This window comes from Oncorhynchus kisutch, linkage group LG19, assembly GCF_002021735.2.
Source record: "Oncorhynchus kisutch isolate 150728-3 linkage group LG19, Okis_V2, whole genome shotgun sequence".
NCBI lineage: Eukaryota > Metazoa > Chordata > Actinopteri > Salmoniformes > Salmonidae > Oncorhynchus > Oncorhynchus kisutch.
The window spans coordinates 26,080,786-26,105,725 of NC_034192.2; the positions used below are offsets into that span (position 1 = coordinate 26,080,786).

At 39.7% G+C, this 24,940-nt stretch overlaps 1 protein-coding gene across 1 annotated transcript; it reads right to left on the reverse strand.

Moving 5' to 3' along the window:
• Positions 1–14,313: 14,313 nt before the first annotated feature.
• On the reverse strand, positions 14,314–18,678 carry LOC109864942 (SLIT and NTRK-like protein 4). Its single transcript, XM_020453031.2, has 2 exons — positions 17,900–18,678; positions 14,314–17,332 (listed from the first exon to the last, which is right to left on the reverse strand). Exons 1-2 carry the CDS (start codon positions 17,990–17,992, stop codon positions 14,807–14,809), a joined length of 2,619 nt encoding a protein of 872 aa, XP_020308620.2. The 5' UTR covers positions 17,993–18,678; the 3' UTR covers positions 14,314–14,806.
• Positions 18,679–24,940: the final 6,262 nt, after the last annotated feature.

Sequence of the window (24,940 nt, forward strand, 5' to 3'; positions counted from 1 at the left end):
GAGTCACAGGGCTATGGTGAAGCTCATATAATTAAAGATGGACTTTATGATAACTCTGACTTGTGTGTGGTTTGCTCTCTCATGATTTGGTAATACAGGAAATTTCCACGACAGCATGCATCTATTCATGTACTGTACATGTCCACCTCTCTCAGGTTTCAACTCAGGTTGCATGGCCTTTTAACTTCTGTCTGGAATACTATGTGATAAGTGCGTGTGTAACAGTCTATTAAGTATGCTAATGTACTGCTGTTAAGGCATTTGGGCAGTTGTGTAAAGTACTACTTTTTTGGAGGTATCTGTACATTACTATTTATATTTTTGGCAACTTTTAATTTTACTTCACTACATTCCAAAAGAAAATAATGTATTTTTTACTCCATACATTTTCCCTGACACCAAAATTACTCGTTACATTTTGACAGGAAAATAGTCAAATTCACACACTTATGAAGAGAACATCCCTGGTCATCCCTTCTGCACCTGATCTGGCAGACTCACTAAACACAAATGCTTATTTTGTAAATTATGTCAGAGTTTTGCGTGTGCCCCTGATTCAATATAAGGAATCTGAAAATTATTTATAATTTTACTCAAGTATGACAATTTAACACTTTTTCCAACACTGGATGTGGCTGGGGGTTAAAGCATTTTCTTTGACATGACCCATCAATTTTTACAAGTGTGTCTGGGTCATCTAATATTTATCAAATATTTCTATCTGGACACTTTCTTTTGACCTGGACTTTTTCCTTATTGTAGGCTACTAAAAGGTTTTATCTTAATCTTTACTACAGTACTCACTGTTTAGGCTGGTGGGGCTGACTTAAGAGGGTATGAACAATGCTGAATGGGTGTAGACAAAGGAGAGCTTTCCAGTTGGTACCAACACATTCAAATCCCCTTTTCTCAAAAGTGAGTTTTCAAGTTTATCACCAGTCAAAGCAGAATTACTTTCCCATTGTTCCTCAAAAATGCAATGTATGATATAGAATTTTGTAGCTTTGAGTCTCTACTTTTATCCAATATAAATATGATCCAATATAAAAACAATTTCCAATTTTGCTACGTAAGACCAATTTGAGCCAGTCGGTCACATTTGTGACTCCCCACCTGGATTCGGTCTGATGTAGCAACATTTGAATGTCTGTTTTTTACATTGGATAAAGGTAGAGACTAAGAGCTACAAAATGGTATATCATACACTGCATTTGATGAAACAATGGGAAAGGAACTCTGCTTTCAAAGTTGATCAACTTGTAAACTCACTTGAGAAACCCGTCATTCAATGTTTTGGTACTACTATTGGGGAGCCCTACTACTATTGGAATGCACCCATTCCGCATTATTCACACCCTCTTAAGCTTTAGCCCCACCCATCTCTTTAAGGGTTGATCCGAGCATTCTGTACTAACTTGCCAACTACTTCCAGACATCTAAGAGAGAGAGAGAGAACAGATCACTGAATATTACTCACCCTAGCAGAGCTGGTTAGGTTGTTACAGGATGTTATCCAGAGCGTTGGTGACTGCATCTGTGCTGTCAGATTGTCCATTCATAAATTCAGAGCGTTTTGCTTTCAGAGCACACACTGGACGCTCTGGCCAATAAGTAGGGTTGTTCTGAAAGCTCTGACCTCACAACTGCAGTCAAGCACCCAAGCTAACTGGCTAACATTGGCTAGCTACTTCCAGACACATAATGAGAGAACACCCCACTCTGACCATTTTACTCCCGCTAGCAGAGTTGGTTAGGCAGTTCTCATGTTACCCAGAGCGTTGGTGACTGTGACAGTGCTGCAGGCAACAATTGAGTTACGCTTTTTTGCCGTTTACTGACACCGGACATATTCAATGGTGTTGAGCGTTCAAAAATGTATCAGTTATTCTGCGCTCTGGCACAGTAAGACAATAGCCTTTTGCTCCCTTACGGCTATTCTTCAATGGAAATGCGTAAAAAGACGTCACAATGCTGTAGACACCTTGGGGAATACGTGGAAAACGTAAGCTCATTCGTAGCTCATTCACAACCATATAAGGAGTCATTGGCATGAGGCAGTTTTAAAAAATGCGGCACTTCCTGGTTGGATTTTTATCTGGGTTTCGCCTGTAACATCAGTTCTGTGGCACTCACAGACAATATCTTTGCAGTTTTGGAAACGTCAGAGTGTTTTCTTTCCAAAGCTGTCAATTATATGCATAGTCGAGCATCTTTTCGTGACAAAAACGGGAACATTTTTCATCCCAAAATTGTAATAGCGCCCCCTAATGCATAACTGGTTTTAAAAGGCTGCTAAAATGATAAATATTGGTCATAGTTATCATTATCATTTTTTGGGGGGGCAAGGAAATTATTGGATATCAGTATCGGGCCAATTTTTTTTATCGGTGCATCACTAATTAAAATGTATGCTTTACATTCTGGGTGTGTTTAGAACGCATGCATGCATAACTATACTTAGGAATATCAGTCTCTGAAGGTCATTCAGCAGGTCTATGGGTGAAAATGTGTTAATTTACATCAATTAAGAGTGCATTTACTGACACAAGTGATAATAGATTCTGACAGCCTGGTTTTTTTTTCACACCACCTTATAGACACATCACATCATTATCAGATGTAGGATACAGAAAATATATCATTAGCTCCATCAGACAATGACATTGAATGTAGATATTTCATCATCATTCACCTCAAGGATTAAACATTTTGAGGTAATTTTGTATCACATTCACATGATGGTGTTGTACAATGTGTCTCCACTGGGTATGCCAATATACTATTGACCTCAGACATGTTTTGAAAGCTCTGCACCTTTTGTTTGGGTTCATTTATTATCTATTCATTTATTTTCAATTGAAATGTAACAACAAATAGTTTATTCTGAAGATATATTGTCCTTTTCCCGAGGGAAATCACTGGGTGAGATTCCAAACCAAAAAAGCACAATTAGATTCTGTGCACTTGTGGGCGCAGGACAGATCAAATATAAAAGACCTCAAAAGAGCAATACCAGGGAGCTTGGGAATCCACCTGAGAGGAAAATAATAAACTGCAGTGTTATAGGGGCTAGAGTTTATTCCAAAGCGTTTCTTCTCCGTCACTATTTTGATAAGAGGGTTGTCACCTTTTCCGTCTTTATCTGTCAAATAAGGGCTGTATATTTATTCCTGCACATACTGTATTGATTTAGATTAACTCTAAAAGGGTTGCAGGGTAAATACAATTACTGGAATTACTGGTATTCAATTACTAATATTCTGATGCAGTGGTTTTTATTCAAAGAAACCCAATATTGCTTGTACTATATTCAACTTTCATAACATCATAGGAACTGCTTTAACTGAATCCAAACTTACCAAACATAAAACAACACAATCTCACACTCAATTCGTGCAACTATGTACAAAAGGAATTTCAGCAGATTTTGTGTGTTTTTGTGCGTTTTGTGTGGCTTAATTAATGTAAAAAGACACACATTTTTGTGCAACTTAATTCATAGAAAAATACATTTTTGGGTGGCAAACTGTCACGCCTTGGTCTTAGGTTTTTGTGTTTTCGTTATATATTTGGTCAGGCCAGGGTGTGACAGGGGTTTACGTGTTGTATTCATATTGGGTTTTGTAGGCATTGGGATTGTGGTTGATTAGGGGTGTGTCGAGTGTAGGCTTGGCTGCCTGAGGCGGTTCTCGATCAGGGTCAGGTGCTTCTCATTGCCTCTGATTGGGAACCGTATTTAGGTAGCCTGAGTTCGCTTTGTCTTTCGTGGGTGATTGTTCCTGTCTCTGTGTAGTGTTCACCAGATAGGCTGTAATAAGTTTCTCGTTCCGTTTGTTGTTTTTGTATTTATTCGTTATTTCATGTACCGTCACTTTTTTTATTAAAAACATGAGTATTTCGGTCCGACTCTCTTTCAACAAACGAAGAACGCCGTTACACAAACTTAGGAACAATCTTTTGAAAATTATTGGAGCAATGCATGATGTGCAATGTTGTTCTACACCGCCTTTTTGTGTTCCACATTTATTTACATTTAAAAAAATGTTTTAACAACCCAATATTGTTAATCAACCAGGTTAACACTGAAATAATTATAATATAATATTAGCCTTATGATGTTCTTTTATTTGTATTAATGCCAATACTGTTTTCCATGCTTGTTTTCGCTTTATACTTTGGGACACTGGTATAGTCAGAAAATACTTTGTTTTTCGTGTAGGCAACTAGGCCTACACAATTTTCTTCATAATGCATTTTATACAAGGCTATGTCAAATTTTATGAGAGTTGCCAGATTGGAGAAAAAAGACCGATTTGGCTATGGGTTTCATTACCCTATAATAATGATACAAGTTATATCACCTTTAAAATGATTTATTTACATCCTATGGGGAATAATATGTTGGGAATAGTGACATAGGAAAGTCTGTAATTAATTAAATACCCTAAACCTAAGCTATGTCCAATGTCAGCAGCAATTTCCAGTGAGAAATGCTCAGTCTGAAGCCATTCAGCTATGGGTTTCACAACCGTATCATAATTATACATCTCATCAGATGAGAACAAGATGGATCAACAGTGATTCATATTACAGTTTGCAACCTACTGCATAACACACTTACAATATGTGTCAACCCATATGATGTGGATCATTGTCAGGTTATTTGATATATAAGATTCAGTAACAACAGAACACCATGGTTATAATAACACTTTAAACAGGTTGTTTGTAAATGTGTAGAAAGTGTTTGTTTTGGGTCCACACTGGTAATTTTCTTTGGAATAACTGGTCAGGGCATGGCACTTTCCATTCAGCTTCAGGCTACATTGATGTAAGGCTTGATCACACCTGTAGTGACTACTTCTATCGGTTACGCCCATTGTTCACTAGATAAATCAATGTAATTACACCCAACATAATGTTGAAAAACAGAATGCTTCCCACCTCTAGATCACATAACTATGCGTGAGATGGACGATCTCAACACTGCCGCCAATGTAGCAGAAGAAAGTCTAATCTGCAAGAGAGACTCTATCCAGGGCTCATATGTGGCAAAGTGAGCTGTAACGACCGATGCCATGAAAGCCTAGTAGACCTCTGGGAAGAGACAGTAGGCCTACAATGCTGACATATGCCTCGTTACAATATCCTAAGTATGTAATAATCATCATGAAATGGCCTTGGAAGTGCCATAAATGTAAGCCAACATAATTCATTATTTTACATTAACTTGTTTAAAATAAAATAAAACGTAAAGCTACCAATATAAGTATTTCAGTGACAACCTGGATAACAATATTAGGGTGTTAACACGTTTGTTTTATATATATATATATATAAACATGGCATCGGTCGTTATATATATATATATATATATATATATATATATATATATATATATATATATATATATATATAAATAAATGTGGGAAACAAAAAAAGGCAGTGTAGAACATAATTGCCAAAAATACATTGCTCCAATAACTTTCAAAAGATTGTTCCTTAGTTTGCCCCCCAAAAATGTATGTATTATCAGAACAATTAAGCCACGCAAAAAAAAAAGAAAAACACAAAATCTGCTGAAATGTGAGATTGTGTTACATAAATGTAAGGTTGCTGTAGGAATAGCATACATCAGTTCAGCTTGCTTTCTAGAGCATAGAGAAAATAATATAGCAATGCAAAGACATATAGTGAGTCAGAAAGTTACAATAATACCGGATTTTGTTTGCTAATCTGTCAATTTGTCACTCTTTTGAGGAGGATTTGGGATTTAGCCATGGAAAAGGTAATTTACTTTGACAACTTCTGCCAGGATGCATGCGTGAATTAATATACTTTTTTGGACAACTTAACCCAAACTCCAGCTATATTTTAGTATAACACCAATGGTGGCTTAAAACTTACTGCCTTGCTCAGAATACAAAATATTTAAAATGCTATTATACAAGTGTCTCTCCCTACACTCCCTATGTTCTCCCGGCAAATGACACTGGGAAAGTGTGGTGATGCATACGCTAGGCACCTCTCAGCACACTATAAACACAGCCAACATATGCAGTTGAAGTCAGAGGCTTACATACACTTAGGTTGGAGTCATTAAAACTCGTTTTTCAACCACTCCAGAAATGTCTTGTTAACAAACTATAGTTTTGGCAAGTCGGTTAGGACATCTACTTTGTGGATGATGCAAGTCAGTTTTCCAACAATTTTTTACAGACAGATTATTTCACTTATAATTCACTGTATCACAATTCCAGTGGGTCAGAAGTTTACATACACTAAGTTGACTGGGCCTTTAAACAGCTTGAAAAATAAATAAAAATTATGTCATGGCTTTAGAAGCTTCTGATAGGCTAATTGACATCATTTGAGACAATTGGAGGTGTACCTTCAAACTCAGTGCCTCTTTGCTTGACATCATGGGAAAATCAAAAGAAATCAGCCAAGACCTCAGAAAAATAATTGTGGACCTCCACATGTCTGGTTCATCCTTAGGAGCAATTTCCAAATACCTGAAGGTACCACGTTAGTATATAGTATGCAATAGTATAAAATAGTATGCAAGTATAAACACCACACAGCCGTCATACCGCTCAGGAAGGAGACACGTTCTGTCTCCTAGAGATGAACGTACTTTGGTATGAAAACTGCAAATCAATCCCAGAACAACAGCAAAGGACCTTGTGAAGATGCTGGAGGAAACAGGTACAAAAGTATCTATATCCACAGTAAAACGAGTCCTATATTGACATAACATGAAAGCCACTGCTCCAAAACCGCTATTAAAAAGTCAGACTATGGTTTGCAGCTGCACATGGGGACGAAGATCATAATTTTTGTAGAAATGTCCTCTGGTCTGATGAAACAAAAATAGAACTGTTTGGCCATAATGACCATCGTTTTTTTGGGAGGAAAAAGGGGGAGGCAGCATCATGTTGTGGGGGTGCTTTGCTGCAGGAGGGACTGGTGCACTTCACAAAATAGATGACCCCAAGCACACTTGGCATAAGGACAACAAAGGCAAGGTATTGGAGTGGCCATCACAAAGCCCTGCCATCAATCCTATAGAAAATATGTGGGCAGAACTGAAAAAGTGTGTGCGAGCAAGGAGGCCTACAAACCTGACTCAGTTATACCAGCTCTGGGAATGGGACAAAATTCACCGAACTTATTGTGGGAAGCTTGTGGTAGGCTATCCAAAACGTTTCACCCAAGTTAAACAATTTAAAAGGCGATGCTACCAAATACTAATTGAGTGTATGTAAACTTCTGACCCACTGGGAATGTGATGAAAGAAATAAAAGCTGAAATAAATCATTCTCTCTAATATTATTCTGACATTTCACATTCTTAAAATAAATTGGTGATCCTAACTGACCTAAGACAGGGATTTTTTACTAGTATTAAATGTCAGGAATTGTGAAAAACTGAGTTTAAATGTATTTGGCTAAGGTGTATGTAAACTTCCGACTTCAACTGTATTAAGAACCTGCACTCTAAGCTGATTGATTTGGTTATGTGAAAATACATACAACGCTTGAGGGATTGTCGCAGTCAAAATATGATGTTTGTATTTTTTATCTCTTTTTGTCATCATACCATCATTGGCCTCCCCCCTATGTCCTCCTCCTAGCCAGGATAGACAGCAAGAATCCTTCCTGTATAACAGCACTATAAAATCCTTGTCATGTCACTGTTGCAGCTGCACCAGCACAGAGGGAGTTTAAGATGCTCAGGTTGTTTCTGATGTTGTTTGTGTATGCCTGCCAACAGGGACATTTTTGTCCCCAAACTCCCACTCCTAGGATTCTTTCATATTAAACATTTAATAAAGTAAAACATCCATTACGCAATCTAAATGGGAGAGAGACAAGGTCTATGACAAATGTTGCACTACAATTGTTTGTTTGTAACTAAACTAAGCATGGGGGCAGATTACCTACTTAGTTTTGTATGTTTTATCTTAATTTATGCTCCTGTGATTGAAACCTGTCTCGAGAGTGAAACAATGACTGTTTTTCATCATGACAACATGTTCTGACAATTCAATTTCCAGAATAAAAATGCAATATACATAACTTATTAATGATTTTTATTTTGTTATATTCATATCTGCTCAACTGAGAAATGCTAAAACATTATGGAGGAAGCGAGCACTACCTTTTAGTTCAAGGCAGACAAAGTTTTAGAGCAAACATACACACAAGTAAAAGCAACCCTCCCACATGGGCCACTTTAAAATGTCCAGTACATAAAGTATTTTTAACACATTCTCTATGCTCAACAACCTCCCTGGAGAATCATAAGACACACCACTACAGGCACATTACATGATTAGTAGCATGGGCACACAGTGGCATAAATTACCATAGCAACATATAAAACATCTCTGTGGAGCATGTGAAGATGCAGTAATCAATTTTATGTTACAAACAACTCTCTTTATTTCAATACTGCTGAAGACAATTATTTTCATCAACATTTTACCAATTTAACTGCACACTTATTCACAAGCCATGGGCAATTCTCTATTGTTAAACTTGTCTTGACATAGAGAAGCACACAGCCCTATACTGTCGTGCCATGCTCTGCCTTTCTTTCTTCAAACCATTGACCACATTATTCAGGAGAGGCAAAGACCCTGAGATTTAATCCATCCCCGTTTATCTGCCAATCACAGCTCACACTCGGCTCTCCTTATAGCTCTGTGGTTGAAATGGAAAACCATTGAGTGCCACAGTGTCTGCTTGTGCATGCAGCCCTGCACTCCTGTACCACCGGGAAGTGTGCTGCAGGAAGTGTGCTGCCTAATGAGCATGTGACATTGACAGTAGCAAAAATACATGAATAAATGATTTGCCATTCCATGGCATCATTTAGAAAGGCTTGAAAGGGCTTGGCTTGCAGGGTGAGGGGCAGGGTTGGAGGGCCTGCCGGTCATACAGGACAGTGTAGCAAAGTTGAGAGTTCAGGGACAGGGGAAGAGACTCGAGGGGTGTATATTAAGATCACTCAGTTACATTTTTAAAAATTCCTTCAAATGAATCCCCCCTTACAACCAAACATGATCTGTTCCAAGAGCCACAACAGAATCAAATAGTTAGTGTCACAGAAATGCAAACAAAGGAAAACAACAGTACCAGCCAGAAGTAATGTCAGAAATATGATTGGGAGCTTAATCATTACAATAAAAGCTGTGAATGCACGTGCACAGTCACACATACTTTGAGCAGATTACTAATGCAAATACAGACACACTTTATCATTCAACCCCTCGCATAGCAAAGATAGCAAACTTTTTTTATCTGGATAAAACACGCTATGGATAGATACAGTGCCTTGCGAAAGTATTCGGCCCCTTGAACTTTGCGACCTTTTGCCACATTTCAGGCTTCAAACATAAAGATATACAACTGTATTTTTTTGTGAAGAATCAACAACAAGTGGGACACATTCATGAAGTGGAACGACATTTATTGGATATTTCAAACTTTTTTAACAAATCAAAAACTGAAAAATTGGGTGTGCAATATTATTCAGCCCCTTTACTTTCAGTGCAGCAAACTCTCTCCAGAAGTTCAGTGAGGATCTCTGAATGATCCAATGTTGACCTAAATGACTAATGATGATAAATACAATCCACCTGTGTGTAATCAAGTCTCCGTATAAATGCACCTGCACTGTGATAGTCTCAGAGGTCCGTTAAAAGCGCAGAGAGCATCATGAAGAACAAGGAACACACCAGGCAGGTCCGAGATACTGTTGTGAAGAAGTTTAAAGCCGGATTTGGAAACAAAAAGATTTCCCAAGCTTTAAACATCCCAAGGAGCACTGTGCAAGCCATAATATTGAAATGGAAGGAGTATCAGACCACTGCAAATCTACCAAGACCTGGCCGTCCCTCTAAACTTTCAGCTCATACAAGGAGAAGACTGATCAAAGATGCAGCCAAGAGGCCCATGATCACTCTGGATGAACTGCAGAGATCTACAGCTGAGGTGGGAGACTCTGTCCATAGGACAACAATCAGTAGTATATTGCACAAATCTGGCCTTTATGGAAGAGTGGCAAGAAGAAAGCCATTTCTTAAAGATATCCATAAAAAGTGTTGTTTAAAGTTTGCCACAAGCCACCTGGGAGACACACCAAACATGTGGAAGAAGGTGCTCTGGTCAGATGAAACCAAAATTGAACTTTTTGGCAACAATGCAAAACGCTATGTTTGGCGTAAAAGCAACACAGCTCATCACCCTGACCACACCATCCCCACTGTCAAACATGGTGGTGGCAGCATCATGGTTTGGGCCTGCTTTTCTTCAGCAGGGACAGGGAAGATGGTTAAAATTGATGGGAAGATGGATGGAGCCAAATACAGGACCATTCTGGAAGAAAACCTGATGGAGTCTGCAAAAGACCTGAGACTGGGACGGAGATTTGTCTTCCAACAAGACAATGATCCTTAACATAAAGCAAAATCTACAATGGAATGGTTCAAAAATAAACATATCCAGGTGTTAGAATGGCCAAGTCAAAGTCCAGACCTGAATCCAATCGAGAATCTGTGGAAAGAACTGAAAACTGCTGTTCACAAATGCTCTCCATCCAACCTCACTGAGCTCGAGCTGTTTTGCAAGGAGGAATGGGAAAAAATGTCAGTCTCTCGATGTGCAAAACTGATAGAGACATACCCCAAGCGACTTACAGCTGTAATCGCAGCAAAAGGTGTCGCTACAAAGTATTAACTTAAGGGTGCTGAATAATTTTGCACGCCCAATTTTTCAGGTTTTGATTTGTTAAAAAAGTTTGAAATATCCAATAAATGTCGTTTAACTTCATGATTATGTCCCACTTGTTGTTGATTCTTCACCAAAAAATACAGTTTTATAACTTTATGTTTGAAGCCTGAAATGTGGCAAAAGGTCACAAAGTTCAAGGGGGCCGAATACTTTCGCAAGGCACTGTACATGTAAATCATATTGTAAACCCTGGTGATGGGTTCAACCATATGTAATATGCCTCATTAAAGAGCCAAGAAATCCATTTCTTGGGGCATTACAGGACGAGGATGCATCAAAAAAAAAATATATCACAAAGGCAACTCCCATATGAAACAATAATGTGAAAATCTCAATGTCTATAAGATCACATGATAAACTGATGGAGTAAGAGATTCTGCTTTGAATATTACATCACAGGAAACCCAATCCACATGGATGCCATTATTGGTTTGACAAAACACAGCAATGCACTTCCTTTGCGATTCCACAAGGGATAAAATTCACACATGAAGTCACAAAAGAAGGTGGAAGCAACAGCATTTGAGGGATTATACCAGTGTATAATCCCTCAAATGCTGTTGCTTCCACCTTCTTTTGTGAGTATACCAAACATAAGGAAGACCTCCTGCTTTTGTGATGTCATGTGTTAATTTTGTCCCTTGTGGAATTGCATAGGAAGGGCATTGCTGTGTTTTGTCAAACCAATGATGACATCGATATGGATTGGAAAGGGAGATACCTAGTCAGTTGCAGAATCTCTTACTCCATCAGTTTATCGTGTGATAAACAGCTTAAATTTGTCAGGGAATGGAATCTACAAGGCGTCGTTCCACCGGGATACTGGCCTACAGGTACCCTTGATTCCAATGCTTAACCTGTCTCCTCCCCTTCATCTACACTGATTGAAGTGGATTTAACAAGTGACATCAATAAGGTATCATAGCTTTCACCTGGATTCACCTGGTCAGTCTATGTCATGGAAAGAGCAGGTATTCCTAATGTTTTGTACATTCAGTGCATAATGTACAAACCTTGTCATCTCTATCAGCCGTTTCTGTAGTCAACATTCAGACCAGGCAACACATTAGATCAAAGTGTATAACTATAAAAAAAATAAAGATATCTGGCAAAACAGCTAAATGCAATGAAAGAGCTAGGCTCTGCCAACATGTTTACAGTCAAAATGCAAATGCATGCAAACACACACACATCATGTGAAATTGACATCAGCATGCAGTGCCCACATTCATGAGTCATTTAGAGCAAATTAGTATGCTACAATATAGGTTACTTTTTTCAGAAAAACAATATTGAGGATGATTGGAAGTCTAAAAAGATTTCCAAGGGTTGTTTCACATTTTGTATTAACCAAATGAGTTCACCACTGTAAGAATGTAAACAAGAAAATACAACATAACAAACAGACCAAATACACAAACATTCAGTAGACAATGAGATTAATTATGGCATAAGTATAACCTGAGTATTCACTTATCAATTTAAAATCTGCTATGTTGGCAAGGCTTGTTTGTAAGAAAGACATTTCATACAAAAATACAGAAAATAAAACAGAAACAGACTACAGGCAACACCAGGCAGTGACTATGGGCCCACACTGCAGTTTGCGCCAGACAATGAAAGCAAAACGATGAGACATCCATCTACTACTGTACAGTACATGAACCCATGTCTCTCTAAGTGAATATGACAAATTAATAACATGAATGTTTACTGGCAAGAAACACTTCATTCATAAAAGACCATATTAGACAAAAGGAAAACTAAAATGACATAAACATTTATTTGTGGGAGAAGTGCAACCATGAAATGCTATTAAAGTACATAAAGAAAACTAACAAAACTAAACAAAAAATAAACTAAATAAATAAGTAGACACTGCCGATAACCACTAGATCCATATAGCATCAGGTGCATACAGTATATTACATAGTATCAAATTCAAGTTCACTTGACCTGTCCCTTCACAAACATCCTAACACTAGCTTAGTTCTCACCCACATCTTTAAAACGTTACTCCCTGTTTTATCATAGAACAAGACTCACCAAATATGCACCAGAACATCCGTAAAGGTTATGACACCATATCATCCTTTTACTCACTAATTGATTCCTCCCCTATAAAGGAATACTGTAATGGCCTTAAAACAAAATGAAAGAATAATGCCCTAAACATTATTTTATCAGTCTAATGTGACATGATAAAAAAATAAGAAAACACACAGCATTGATGATGGGGTTACATCATGTGTATCTGTTGATTGCTGAATTGAGATTCATGTCACACAGTATTAAAACAGATTTTGTGTTCAAATAGTCAACTATTCTCAGGTTTTTCTTCATGAACATTCAAGGCTTTATTTATAAAGCAACTTAAACGACTGAGGAAACAAGATTACATTTTCTTGAGGAAAAGAAAAACACAGGTGCTGCTTTTAATACCTTGACTTAAACAGGTTATACAATTTAAAACTAACCAATATACAGTATTCTGCTGTCTGATAGAAAATGTTATTTATTATACATGGTACATTCTATCCATTGGTATTTCAAACACTAATTAACTTAACAATACTTTAAATAAGGACTTGGTCAAATAAAGTGAATAAAATAATTTGAAATAACAATATAAAATGTCTCCACAATATAACCTTGAACTAATAAACAAGATAAAAGATTTAAGCTATTATGATTGAGCATATTAATATTGCACATGGTGTTTGATGTGATTCAGTCCAGATCAGTTAGCTATATAAAGCAAATTCTTAGCCACACAATTGTCTTCCAAAGTTAAATTGAACTCATCTCATACACTACCTTTCTCTGCTTTCTATTCCATTCCCAGGGTACACAGTCAAACAATCCAGAATCGTTTCACTTTAATGCACATTTATTTTGGTTGCATAATGTTAATAACAAACATTTTACAAGATACTGTGGTATATAAGAATAAGGAATTTGTTAAACTTCAAATACTATTAGACCTCAGTTCGTGCAACATCATCACTATTCCCCTTTCATTCAGGCCATCAGTAGAGTTCTTGAAGAAACTCAGAAAACAGAAAGATTTAGACTGATAAATATTTTGTGGCTCAAGTATTCTACATGTCCATTTCACTTTTAAATAGTACCAATAATCTTTAAATAATCCTGCGTTGAAAAATAAATAAATGATGTAGTTAAATGCACTACCAATTAACAGTTGACAGGGGTCATCAATCATATATTGTTTTTTATTTATTATATATATTTTTTAATCGGTATAGTTGTTTTGTCTTCTGTTGTAATTTACAAACTGTCTCACAGATACAAATAATGCAGACTTACAAAATAAATTCAGGTACGCTTACATGGCAAGCAGCTGTTTCCTTGGGCCTAAAAAAATACAGACATGTGCCATACCCAAAAATATCAAGAGGAACCACATTTCATTCAAACCCTATTAACATGGCTCTTTACGTAAAATAATCATTCCATATCTGCTATTCGGTTTGTAAGCGCCTTTTCATAGTGAAAACAAGGCATCAGGGCCCACAGCAGCGACCAGCAGTGATCAGTTATAATCCAGGCAGATCGTAAGTGTCTGTAAATGGGGGATCCCAACAACGTTATATTCCCAGGAGAACTGCAAAGTCACAATTTCTGATAGTTATTTCATCCAAAATACTGATTCGATATTTCCACAAAAACACTGTGGAAGGATCAATATGAGTAACACTCAACATTGTTTCCGTGACTCAATGATTTGGTTGAAAAAAAGTACCAATTTCAGAAGCAGCAAAATACTACAATTGTCTCTTAAGGATGTCTTGTGGTATGATGTGTTATTCATACATGTTATAATGGCATCAGGGGAAAAGTCTGTATTTGCAAGAGAGCCACTGATTCCCAAGAAATCTGGTTATCTGACTGGCGCCAGCTGTCCAGTTTATCCATTGGTCATTAAGGTTTTCCACAAGGCACTTTTGTAATTGGGGGAGGGGGGGGGGGTTGAGTGGATACATAGCCTACATTTTACTCATTTGAGTCTGTTCCTCCAGAACTTGAAGGTAGTCAGGTGTACCTTGAAGTTTTGCTTTAAGTTCATAATACTCGTTTTTCCTTTGCTCCACTACTATCTTACTATGGTTTCCCCCTATTAGTGACTTTTTCATATTTTTGTCATGTGGTTTCTCTGGGTAACGGATCTCAAACCCACTCACCCCTATACTGTTGAAATCCAGCCTTTTACTGTCTAAAAAGTTTTGAATAAACATGTTGGATTCTCTCGGCAGGAACTCATCCAGCTCATCAATGGTGCTCAGTCTCTTATTTCGGGGGTCCAGGGGGGACAGTGAGTCCTTGTCTTGGTCAGTGCTGTTGCGCATTATTATTTTCTGTCTCTGGGAGTCAGCAAATCTAAAGCCTGACTCAGAGTCTCTAATCGAACAGGTGTGGCTCTTGCTCATATGCTCGATAGTTTGGGGGATGAACGTCTCCCCTCCCAGGTCATCTTTCTTGCTAGATTTGTTGTGTCTTCTGAGCGTGAGTTGCATGGAGCCACACTCCTGATTCCCCATGCCCTCCTGGCGTCCGGGTGGCTTTTTATTGCGCCTAAGCACAAACACCAAGAGGCAGAAAGCAACAAATACTGTGAGGATGAGCACCACCAGGATACTGAGGATCATGATGGATAGGGGAACTGGACCTCCCGGAGGGGCTTTGCCCACCCCTGCTGGGGACAAGGAGTTCACCACCGGAATAGCACTGGTCAGGATGAAAGGGGACCTAGGTATGAGTTTGGGGCATAGGATCTCATTTTTCAGCAGCCTTAACTCTATATTGGAAAACTGCACTGGGGATGCGCATTTGATCTCCTTCGCAGCCACTCCATCATTCAGCTTCTCCAGCCAAAGTTTCAGAGCCACTAAATCACAGGAGCATTCCCATGGATTGCCTTCCAGATCAATCTGAGTGAGAGACCTCAGCTGGTCTAGGACGCCACTCACAGGCAGAGTCATGAAATGGTTGTTCTTAAGATTTAGCCTAGCCAAGGAAACGCTAGCAAAGATATAGGCAGGGAGGCTCCTTAGCACATTATTGTTCAGATACAACAACTGCAGATTTGGCATGGAGTCAAAGGTCTCTGCTAACACCTCTTTTATGGCATTGTATTCCAAGTACAAGTATTGGAGGTTACTGAGCCCAAGGAACATCTCAGGATGCAGCTGCTCTAGTTGGTTTCCATTGAGATAAAGCCTACGGAGGTTGGTCAGATTTGCAAAGACACCTTTTTGAACTGTGACTATTTGATTGCTGCCCAGATGTAATAAATCTAAACCCTCAAAGCCTTGGAAATCAACTGGACTGATATCTTGTATATAATTACCACTCAGGTGTAGCTTCTTGGCATTTGGTGGTTTGGGAATGAGATCTGCTAGATTGTGTATACTTCTCTCTTGGCAACTCACACCAATGCCAAAGTCTGAGGGATGAGCTTTGCACGTGCAAGGCTGTGGGCAGGAGAGAGGTGGGGTTCTTGTTTGATAGGACATAATTGGAATATGTTTATTCAAACCAGGTAAACCAACAATCCCGTTACCATACATTTTAGATGGGTTTGTTGTTATGGGGGGTATCGTAGTGGGTGCAGTGTCGGTTGTTGTTTGGCCATTATCTGGCTGTGAAGGGGGCATCCTTACGTCAAAGTCACTACCTGTTCCCATGGGACACAGTTCCTGTTTATTTGTTTCTTTCAACAGGCGTCCATACAGGTCACTAGGGGTTTCACATATAGCCTCCCCAATAAAAATGTTATAGGGCATGTTCTCCAACCAAGCTTTCAAGGGTAACAAATCACAAGTGCAATTCCATGGGTTGTCATCGAGCTGCAATTCCACTATACGTCCAATGTGTTCCAAAACTCCAAGATATGGTAGCTTCTGAATCCTGTTTCCTCTTATATCCAAATGTGTAAGGGAGGCAAAGCGAAAAATATTATCAGGAAGGATCTGGACGAGATTGTCATTTAGGATGAGAACTTTCAGCCTATGCAATTTGTTGAATGATCCTTTTTCAATATACTTGATCAAATTGTAGTCAGCCTGGAGGTATTCCAAGTTTTCGATCCCATAGAAAGTGTCAGCTCGGAGCACTTTTAATTCATTGTTATTTAAGTGCAGCTGTTTCAATGAACTAAGGCCATAAAAGGCCCCTCCCTCGATGTTCTGTAATTTGTTGTTTCCCAGTTGAAGAGAGACTGCGTGTGTGAAATTGAGAAAGGAATTGGGGTAAAGGATGATCAATAGGTTATTTTGGAAATTCAAATGATAGAGGCTAGAGACCGGGGGCAGCAGCTGAGTAGGTCTGTACACAGTTATTTTCTCACAGTTCACATAGAGGACGTTCTCGATGGACATGCAAGAACAGGCGCTGCAAGTCTCCGCTGAGAGGTCAGAATCCAAGTCAGAAAACGTATTCGATACGGAAAAGGCCAAAAGAACAAGAAGCAGCATTTTGCCTTTTATAAATCCCCCAGAAAACCATTTAGTAACCTTTGAGAGGAAAAACAAACAAACAAACAATCAAAACACAAATTTGTACTATACATACAAACAGTATTTCATAAATGGGTAGTTAATAGCCTACTGCTGATGTTAGTAATGCTTTGGCTACACATCAGGCTACATTAATGTACACAAATCAACCCATTTCTCTTTAGCAATACAGCTACCAAGTACTATTTTATCCTGAAAAAATATGACTTTCTCTCATATTAATAATAATAACCTAATAATAGACTAATAATAATTGCCCGATCAGCCTTATAATCATCATTTCCTTCTGATGTTACCAAACATAAAATCACCAGAGGAATAAATCATTCTATATAGCAAGTGGGCCAATTGTGTGGGCATATACCAGGTTATTCAACAAAAAGAGGAGAAATTATATAGGCTACTGCACCCTACTGTATGGTGACATATTATGGGCTAAAACATCCCATGAAGCCTCTGCCCCAAAAGGGATCAAACCATATTATAATAAAAAAATATGAACAATGTAAAGAATGGATATTAAATCTTTCCAACCATGTATAAAAAAAACGTTGTCTTTCTTACCTTAAGCGTTTGTAAATGTGGTTTCTTGATAGACAGACATTGCTCCCATTCAGACGTCAGAATCGCAGTGGGCTCAGATTTCAGCCTATGCATCTCTTCTTGACAGACTCCACTTGTTTAAAACATGATTTCTCTCGTATGGTCCCCAGTGTTGCTGTATATCCATGAAGCATTTCAGTGCGGAATGAACTAAAGACAAGGTGCCCACCTCTGCGTTCAGACAGAAGGGACTGAAGGCAAACAGCTGAAGTGACTGCAAAGCAACTTCAGCATGCTCTCCAGTTAATGAGAGAGGAGAAGGAAACGAATTGTGCTGCTCCAACACCCCCAGTCCATAGAGATGCTCGCTGAAGTTGGATTGATTAGTTCAGGCAAAAACAAAACAGCAATAGGCTACCCACTCGATAAACCGAAATATATCATGCGCGGGTTTACTCACCTCAAAAAATATTACATCTCGTCTCTTTTCGAATCATGTAGTTCACAGGGCTACCTACCAGTGATGTCTGAGGTTCAGCCAGTCTTTACACCAAGGCAAAGAAAATGAGGGGAAGAAACACACTGATATTCAGGAAAAAAAGCAGAACAGCGACTGTCGCGAAAAATGTATCATTCAGTTTAGTCAGATGCGGGCAATATTCCACCAAATCAAGAAACTACGTTCAAATAGACTACTGATAAAACAGTCATCAGGGATCCGGATAAGTGGGAAGATACCTGCCTGTGTCATTGGTATGCTGCTTTACAGCTGCATTGAGCTTCCCACACGACTTGTGGGAGGAGAGAATGCAGAGATGCAGAGAGAATGGGGGAGGAGGGGAGGGGGTGAAAAGAGATGCAGGGAGAGAGATGAGTGAGGAGAGGGGGTCTCATAGACCACACGGGGAACTTCAGGCCTTGAAATGTATATTTTAAGAAGTAGATACATAGTAATTTAAAAGATTTGTGTACTTGTGTTTCTTAACCTTATATGATCATTACCCATATCTCATTCTGCTATATAGCCTAATGGTTGAATGTAATGTAAGGTAGGCCTACCTGACAATTCAAGAGGGCTTGGCACCTGGCATTCTATTTTATGATTGGAGTGTTTTTAAAATGGCACAGAACGTGAGCAGCATTCTAATGGGGAATCTTATTCAAGGTGGACTGCAGTCAAAGCAAAGCCAGCATTGCTCAAGGAAGTTAAAAAAACAATACCTCTCAAATGTGTTTTTGAGTAGTATGCATGGATTTGCCATTAGATGCTAACTGCCATTCAGCCTCACTTTAGTTTTCAGACAACAGGTGCGCACTTGCGAAATCCCTCGTGACACCAAAAATAGACCACTCAATGGTAGCCTAGACTTTACCTGTTTGTTCAAATAGACAATGTGAATAGCTCTAAATGTGTGAAACGCAAATAGCTCTTCCTACGTTTCAATGGCACAGTGACAAATCACTAAAAGCTTTCTTTTTTTGTAGAATATGAGGAGGAACAATAAAGACAGAAACAATTGGAAAATTCAGGATGACACAGTAATAGTGAAAGTATGCTATTGTAAAAAAAATATGTAAATGTAAACTATTTTTTCCCATCTAAGTTAGTTTTGATATGAGGTTAGGTGGTACGGATTGTGCAAGCGAGTGAACCCAAGTCAAGGGCAGGATGTTACTGTATGGTTGGAGATATTTCTCACACGTGCAGAAATAAAAGGTAGCTCCCTCTTCTGGCTGAAAGCAATTTTCACCCACCTTATAAACTTGATCAGAGAGGAAGAGGTGATGCAAGATGGTTGACTCCACCCAAAATCTGTCTGCACAGATTAAGGATAGGGGCAATGAGATAGTGTAGAATTTGGTCAAGATAAAAGTGAATTGCTATTTTGATAGGTGAGACTTATTTGATTGAATAGAAGTTTCATAATGCTTAGGTTGTTACGAGTGTATTGATATGTTTTCTACAAAATATAATTGCATAGAATATCACCTCCTCCCGCCTGCCTTTCACCTTTGTGGACATGTATTTCTATTTTTAGAGCGGTAAGTCGACCATCTTGCAAATATAATAGATCAGATTTTGCCTGGTGCACAGCCCGCAGATGCCTCCTAAAATGACTTAGCCAAATCATTTTAAAAAAATTGGGGGACAAACCATAGTTCGTTATTTTCTGCACAAAACAATTGAGCTAAGATGTCTCAATACAAACGGATGCTCTCATCAGTGGGTGCGCTTTTTATAGCTACTGTTTACAGGCCTCCTGGGCCATATACAGCGTTTCTCACTGAGTTCCCTGAATTCCTATCGGACCTTGTAGTCATAGCAGATAATATTCTAATCTTTGGTGACTTTAATATTCACATGGAAAAGTCCACAGACCCACTCCAAAAGGCTTTCGGAGCCATCATCGACTCAGTGGGTTTTGTCCAACATGTCTCTGGACCCACTCACTGTCACAGTCATACGCTGGACCTAGTTTTGTCCCATGGAATAAATGTGGTGGATCTTAATGTTTTTCCTCATAATCCTGGACTATCGGACCACCATTTTATTACGTTTGCAATTGCAACAAATAATCTGCTCAGACCCCAACCAAGGAACATCAAAAGTCGTGCTATAAATTCACAGACAACACAAAGATTCCTTGATGCCCTTCCAGACTCCCTCTGCCTACCCAAGGACGCCAGAGGACAAAAATCAGTTAACCACCTAACTGAGGATCTCAATTTAACCTTGCGCAATACCCTAGATGCAGTTGCACCCCTAAAAACTAAAAAAAATTCTCATAAGAAACTAGCTCCCTGGTACACAGAAAATACCCGAGCTCTGAAGCAAGCTTCCAGAAAATTGGAACGGAAATGGCGCCACACCAAACTGGAAGTCTTCGGACTAGCTTGGAAGGACGGTACCATGCAGTACCGTAGAGCCCTTACTGCTGCTCGATCATCCTATTTTTCTAACTTAATTGAGGAAAATAAGAACAATCCGAAATTCCTTTTTGATACTGTCGCAAAGCTAACTAAAAAGCAGCATTCCCCAAGAGAGGATGACTTTCACTTTAGCAGTGATAAATTCATGAACTTCTTTGAGGAAAAGATTATGATTATTAGAAAGCAAATTACGGACTCCTCTTTAAAGCTGCGTATTCCTCCAAACCTCAGTTGTCCTGAGTCTGCACAACTCTGCCAGGACCTAGGATCAAGAGAGACGCTCAAGTGTTTTAGTACTATATCTCTTGACACAATGATGAAAATAATCATGGCCTCTAAACCTTCAAGCTGCATACTGGACCCTATTCCAACTAAACTACTGAAAGAGCTGCTTCCTGTGCTTGGCCCTCCTATGTTGAACATAATAAACGTCTCTCTATCCACTGGATGTGTACCAAACTCACTAAAAGTGGCAGTAATAAAGCCTCTCTTGAAAAAGCCAAACCTTGACCCAGAAAATATAAAAAACTATCGGCCTATATCGAATCTTCCATTCCTCTCAAAAATGTTAGAGAAGGCTGTTGCGCAGCAACTCACTGCCTTCCTGAAGACAAACAATGTATACGAAATGCTTCAGTCTGGTTTTAGACCCCATCATAGCACTGAGACGGCACTTGTGAAGGTGGTAAATGACATTTTAATGGCATCGGACCGAGGCTCTGCATCTGTCCTCATGCTCCTAGACCTCAGTGCTGCTTTTGATACCATCGATCACCACATTCTTTTGGAGAGATTGGAAACCCAAATTGGTCTACACGGACATGTTCTGGCCTGGTTTAGATCTTATCTGTCGGAAAGATATCAGTTTGTCTCTGTGAATGGTTTGTCCTCTGACAAATCAACTGTAAATTTCGGTGTTCCTCAAGGTTCCGTTTTAGGACCACTATTGTTTTCACTATATATTTTACCTCTTGGGGATGTTATTCGAAAACATAATGTAAACTTTCACTGCTATGCGGATGACACATAGCTGTACATTTCAATGAAACATGGTGAAGCCCCAAAATTGCCCTCGCTAGAAGCATGTGTTTCAGACATAAGGAAGTGGATGGCTGCAAACTTTCTACTATTAAACTCGGACAAAACAGAGATGCTTGTTCTAGGTCCCAAGAAACAAAGAGATCTTCTGTTGAATCTGACAATTAATCTTAATGGTTGTACAGTCGTCTCAAATAAAACTGTGAAGGACCTCGGCGTTACTCTGGACCCTGATCTCTCTTTTGAAGAACATATCAAGACCATTTCGAGGACAGCTTTTTTCCATCTACGTAACATTGCAAAAATCAGAAACTTTCTGTCCAAAAATGATGCAGAAAAATAAATCCATGCTTTTGTCACTTCTAGGTTAGACTACTGCAATGCTCTATTTTCCGGCTACCCGGATAACGCACTAAATAAACTTCAGTTAGTGCTAAATATGGCTACTAGAATCCTGACTAGAACCAAAAAATTTGATCATATTACTCCAGTGCTAGCCTCTCTACACTGGCTTCCTGTCAAAGCAAGGGCTGATTTCAAGGTTTTACTGCTAACCTACAAAGCATTACATGGGCTTGCTCCTACCTATCTCTCTGATTTGGTCCTGCCGTACATACCTACACGTACGCTACGGTCACAAGACGCAGGCCTCCTAATTGTCCCTAGAATTTCTAAGCAAACAGCTGGAGGCAGGGCTTTCTCCTATAGAGCTCCATTTTTATGGAACGGTCTGCCTACCCATGTCAGAGACGCAAACTCGGTCTCAACCTTTAAGTCTTTACTGAAGACTCAGTGGGTCATATGATTGAGTGTAGTCTGGCCCAGGAGTGGAAAGGTGAACGGAATGGCTCTGGAGCAACGAACCGCCCTTGCTGTCTCTGCCTGGCCGGTTCCACTCTTTCCACTGGGATTCTCTGTCTCTAACCCTATTACAGGGGCTGAGTCACTGGCTTGCTGGGGCTCTCTCATGCCGTCCCTGGAGGGGGTGCGTCACCTGAGTGGGTTGATTCACTGTTGTGGTCATCCTGTCTGGGTTGGCGCCCCCCCCTTGGGTTGTGCCGTGGCGGAGATCTTTGTGGGCTATACTCAGCCTTGTCTCAGGATGGTAAGTTGGTGGTTGAAGATATCCCTCTAGTGGTGTGGGGGCTGTGCTTTGGCAAAGTGGGTGGGGTTATATCCTTCCTGTTTGGCCCTGTCTGGGGGTGTCCTCGGATGGGGCCACAGTGTCTCCTGACCCCTCCTGTCTCAGCCTCCAGTATTTATGCTGCAGTAGTTTATGTGTCGGGGGGCTGGGGTCAGTTTGTTATATCTGGAGTACTTCTCCTGTCCTGTTCGGTGTCCTGTGTGAATCTAAGTGTGCGTTCTCTAATTCTCTCCTTCTCTCTCTCGGAGGACCTGAGCCCTAGGACCATGCCCCAGGACTACCTGACATGATGACTCCTTGCTGTCCCCAGTCCACCTGGCCATGCTGCTGCTCCAGTTTCAACTTCCACCTGACTGTGCTGCTGCTCCAGTTTCAACTGTTCTGCCTTATTATTATTCGACCATGCTGGTCATTTATGAACATTTGAACATCTTGGCCATGTTCTGTTATAATCTCCACCCGGCATAGCCAGAAGAGGACTGGCCACCCCACATAGCCTGGTTCCTCTCTAGGTTTCTTCCTAGGTATTGGCCTTTCTAGGGAGTTTTTCCTAGCCACCGTGCTTCTACACCTGCATTGCTTGCTGTTTGGGGTTTTAGGCTGGGTTTCTGTACAGCACTTTGAGATATCAGCTGATGTACGAAGGGCTATATAAATAAATTTGATTTGATTTTGATTTGCGCTCTCTCCCCAACGGCTCCGAACCGCCGGCAGGGCGAAGCCCCCGCCCCCGGCTCAAAAGGATTTTCTAAGGACTGGAAGGACCAGGCCCCACCAGACAGCCCAGGGGTCTTATTTATAACGTTCAGTAAATGTCACACAACATTTCTGAGTGCACCATTTATGAAGAGTCTATTCACATACAAAAACATAGAGATTTATAAACTTGGCACATGCCAAGGAGAACAGCGACTGTCCTTATAAATCAGACCTGTCGTAAAACTGCACGCGTGAACAATCATTAAAACTCAGTCTGGAAAACACCTCCATTCACCTTTCCAACTCATAAATATTGTCCGTTTGACTGATAGGTGGGCCAGAGCATTGATGTGTTGCGTGGTTCTAGGTTGTATATTACCCACCCTACAGGAAACAATGGATAGATACATTCAACATATAAACTACCTCAGTCCAGAATCATTTGATGGCTGGACATTTCCAGAACAGATGCATTAGTGTACCAACCTCACCCACCACAAGTCTAAAAAGCTTTGATCCATCATTTTCTACGTGTGTGGTGTGATGTATACCCTGTGTAAGATCTTCATTTGAATAATCTTATATCTAACACACTTGGATATTGATATCATATTTTTAGATATTGCATCCCATTGTGCTGCAGTGATAAATAGGCTACACCCATGTCCTGCTCCCAACGTAACTTAGCAGGGTTTTTGCTGTTTGGGGAGAGAGGCCCACCAGCTTGTATAGGGCGAAAACTGTTCCTTTCCCAATAGCAACATCCCTCAGTTTGTTGTCTAAATCACTTTTAGATCCCACATCAATACCCTTTGAGGAAATACACATCAGGCAAAACTCTTAGATCAGCTCTTGGAATGGTATAACATATCCTTCCCTTACAACCTGCCCCACCTGACTGATGTTTTGGCATTGCCAGGTAATATTAGTCAGTGTCTTTCCACCACAAGGGGTTGTTCCATATTGGACTTGTAGGGAGCGATGCTCCATTGTTAGATAACCTTTTATGAAGTTCCCTTGCCACTTCAGAAGATAACTCCAGTAGTGGATTATTTATATTGCAGTGTGAGTTTTTTCATAATTAATGAGAAATGATCTAGTTTGATGGGCAATTTGTTGCATTTAAACTTACAACAGAGAAAAGAGACTAAAAAGGGTACTTTTTCATAGGAGGGCAAAAGGGCAGGTGCTCCAGCACCCCTAGGGCTCTGTCTGTGCATGTGCCTGCAGTACAGACTACACTCTTGATT

What these genes read in the sequence shown, in the direction of transcription:
- LOC109864942 (XM_020453031.2), bottom strand. Translation starts at nt 17,992, where the DNA reads ATGCATAGGCTGAAATCTGAGCCCACTGCGATTCTGACGTCTGAATGG. An exon ending in CACATTTACAAACGCTTAAG is followed by an intron (nt 17,333 to 17,899) that starts GTAAGAAAGACA and finishes TTCCTCTCAAAG; the next exon opens with GTTACTAAATGGTTTTCTGG.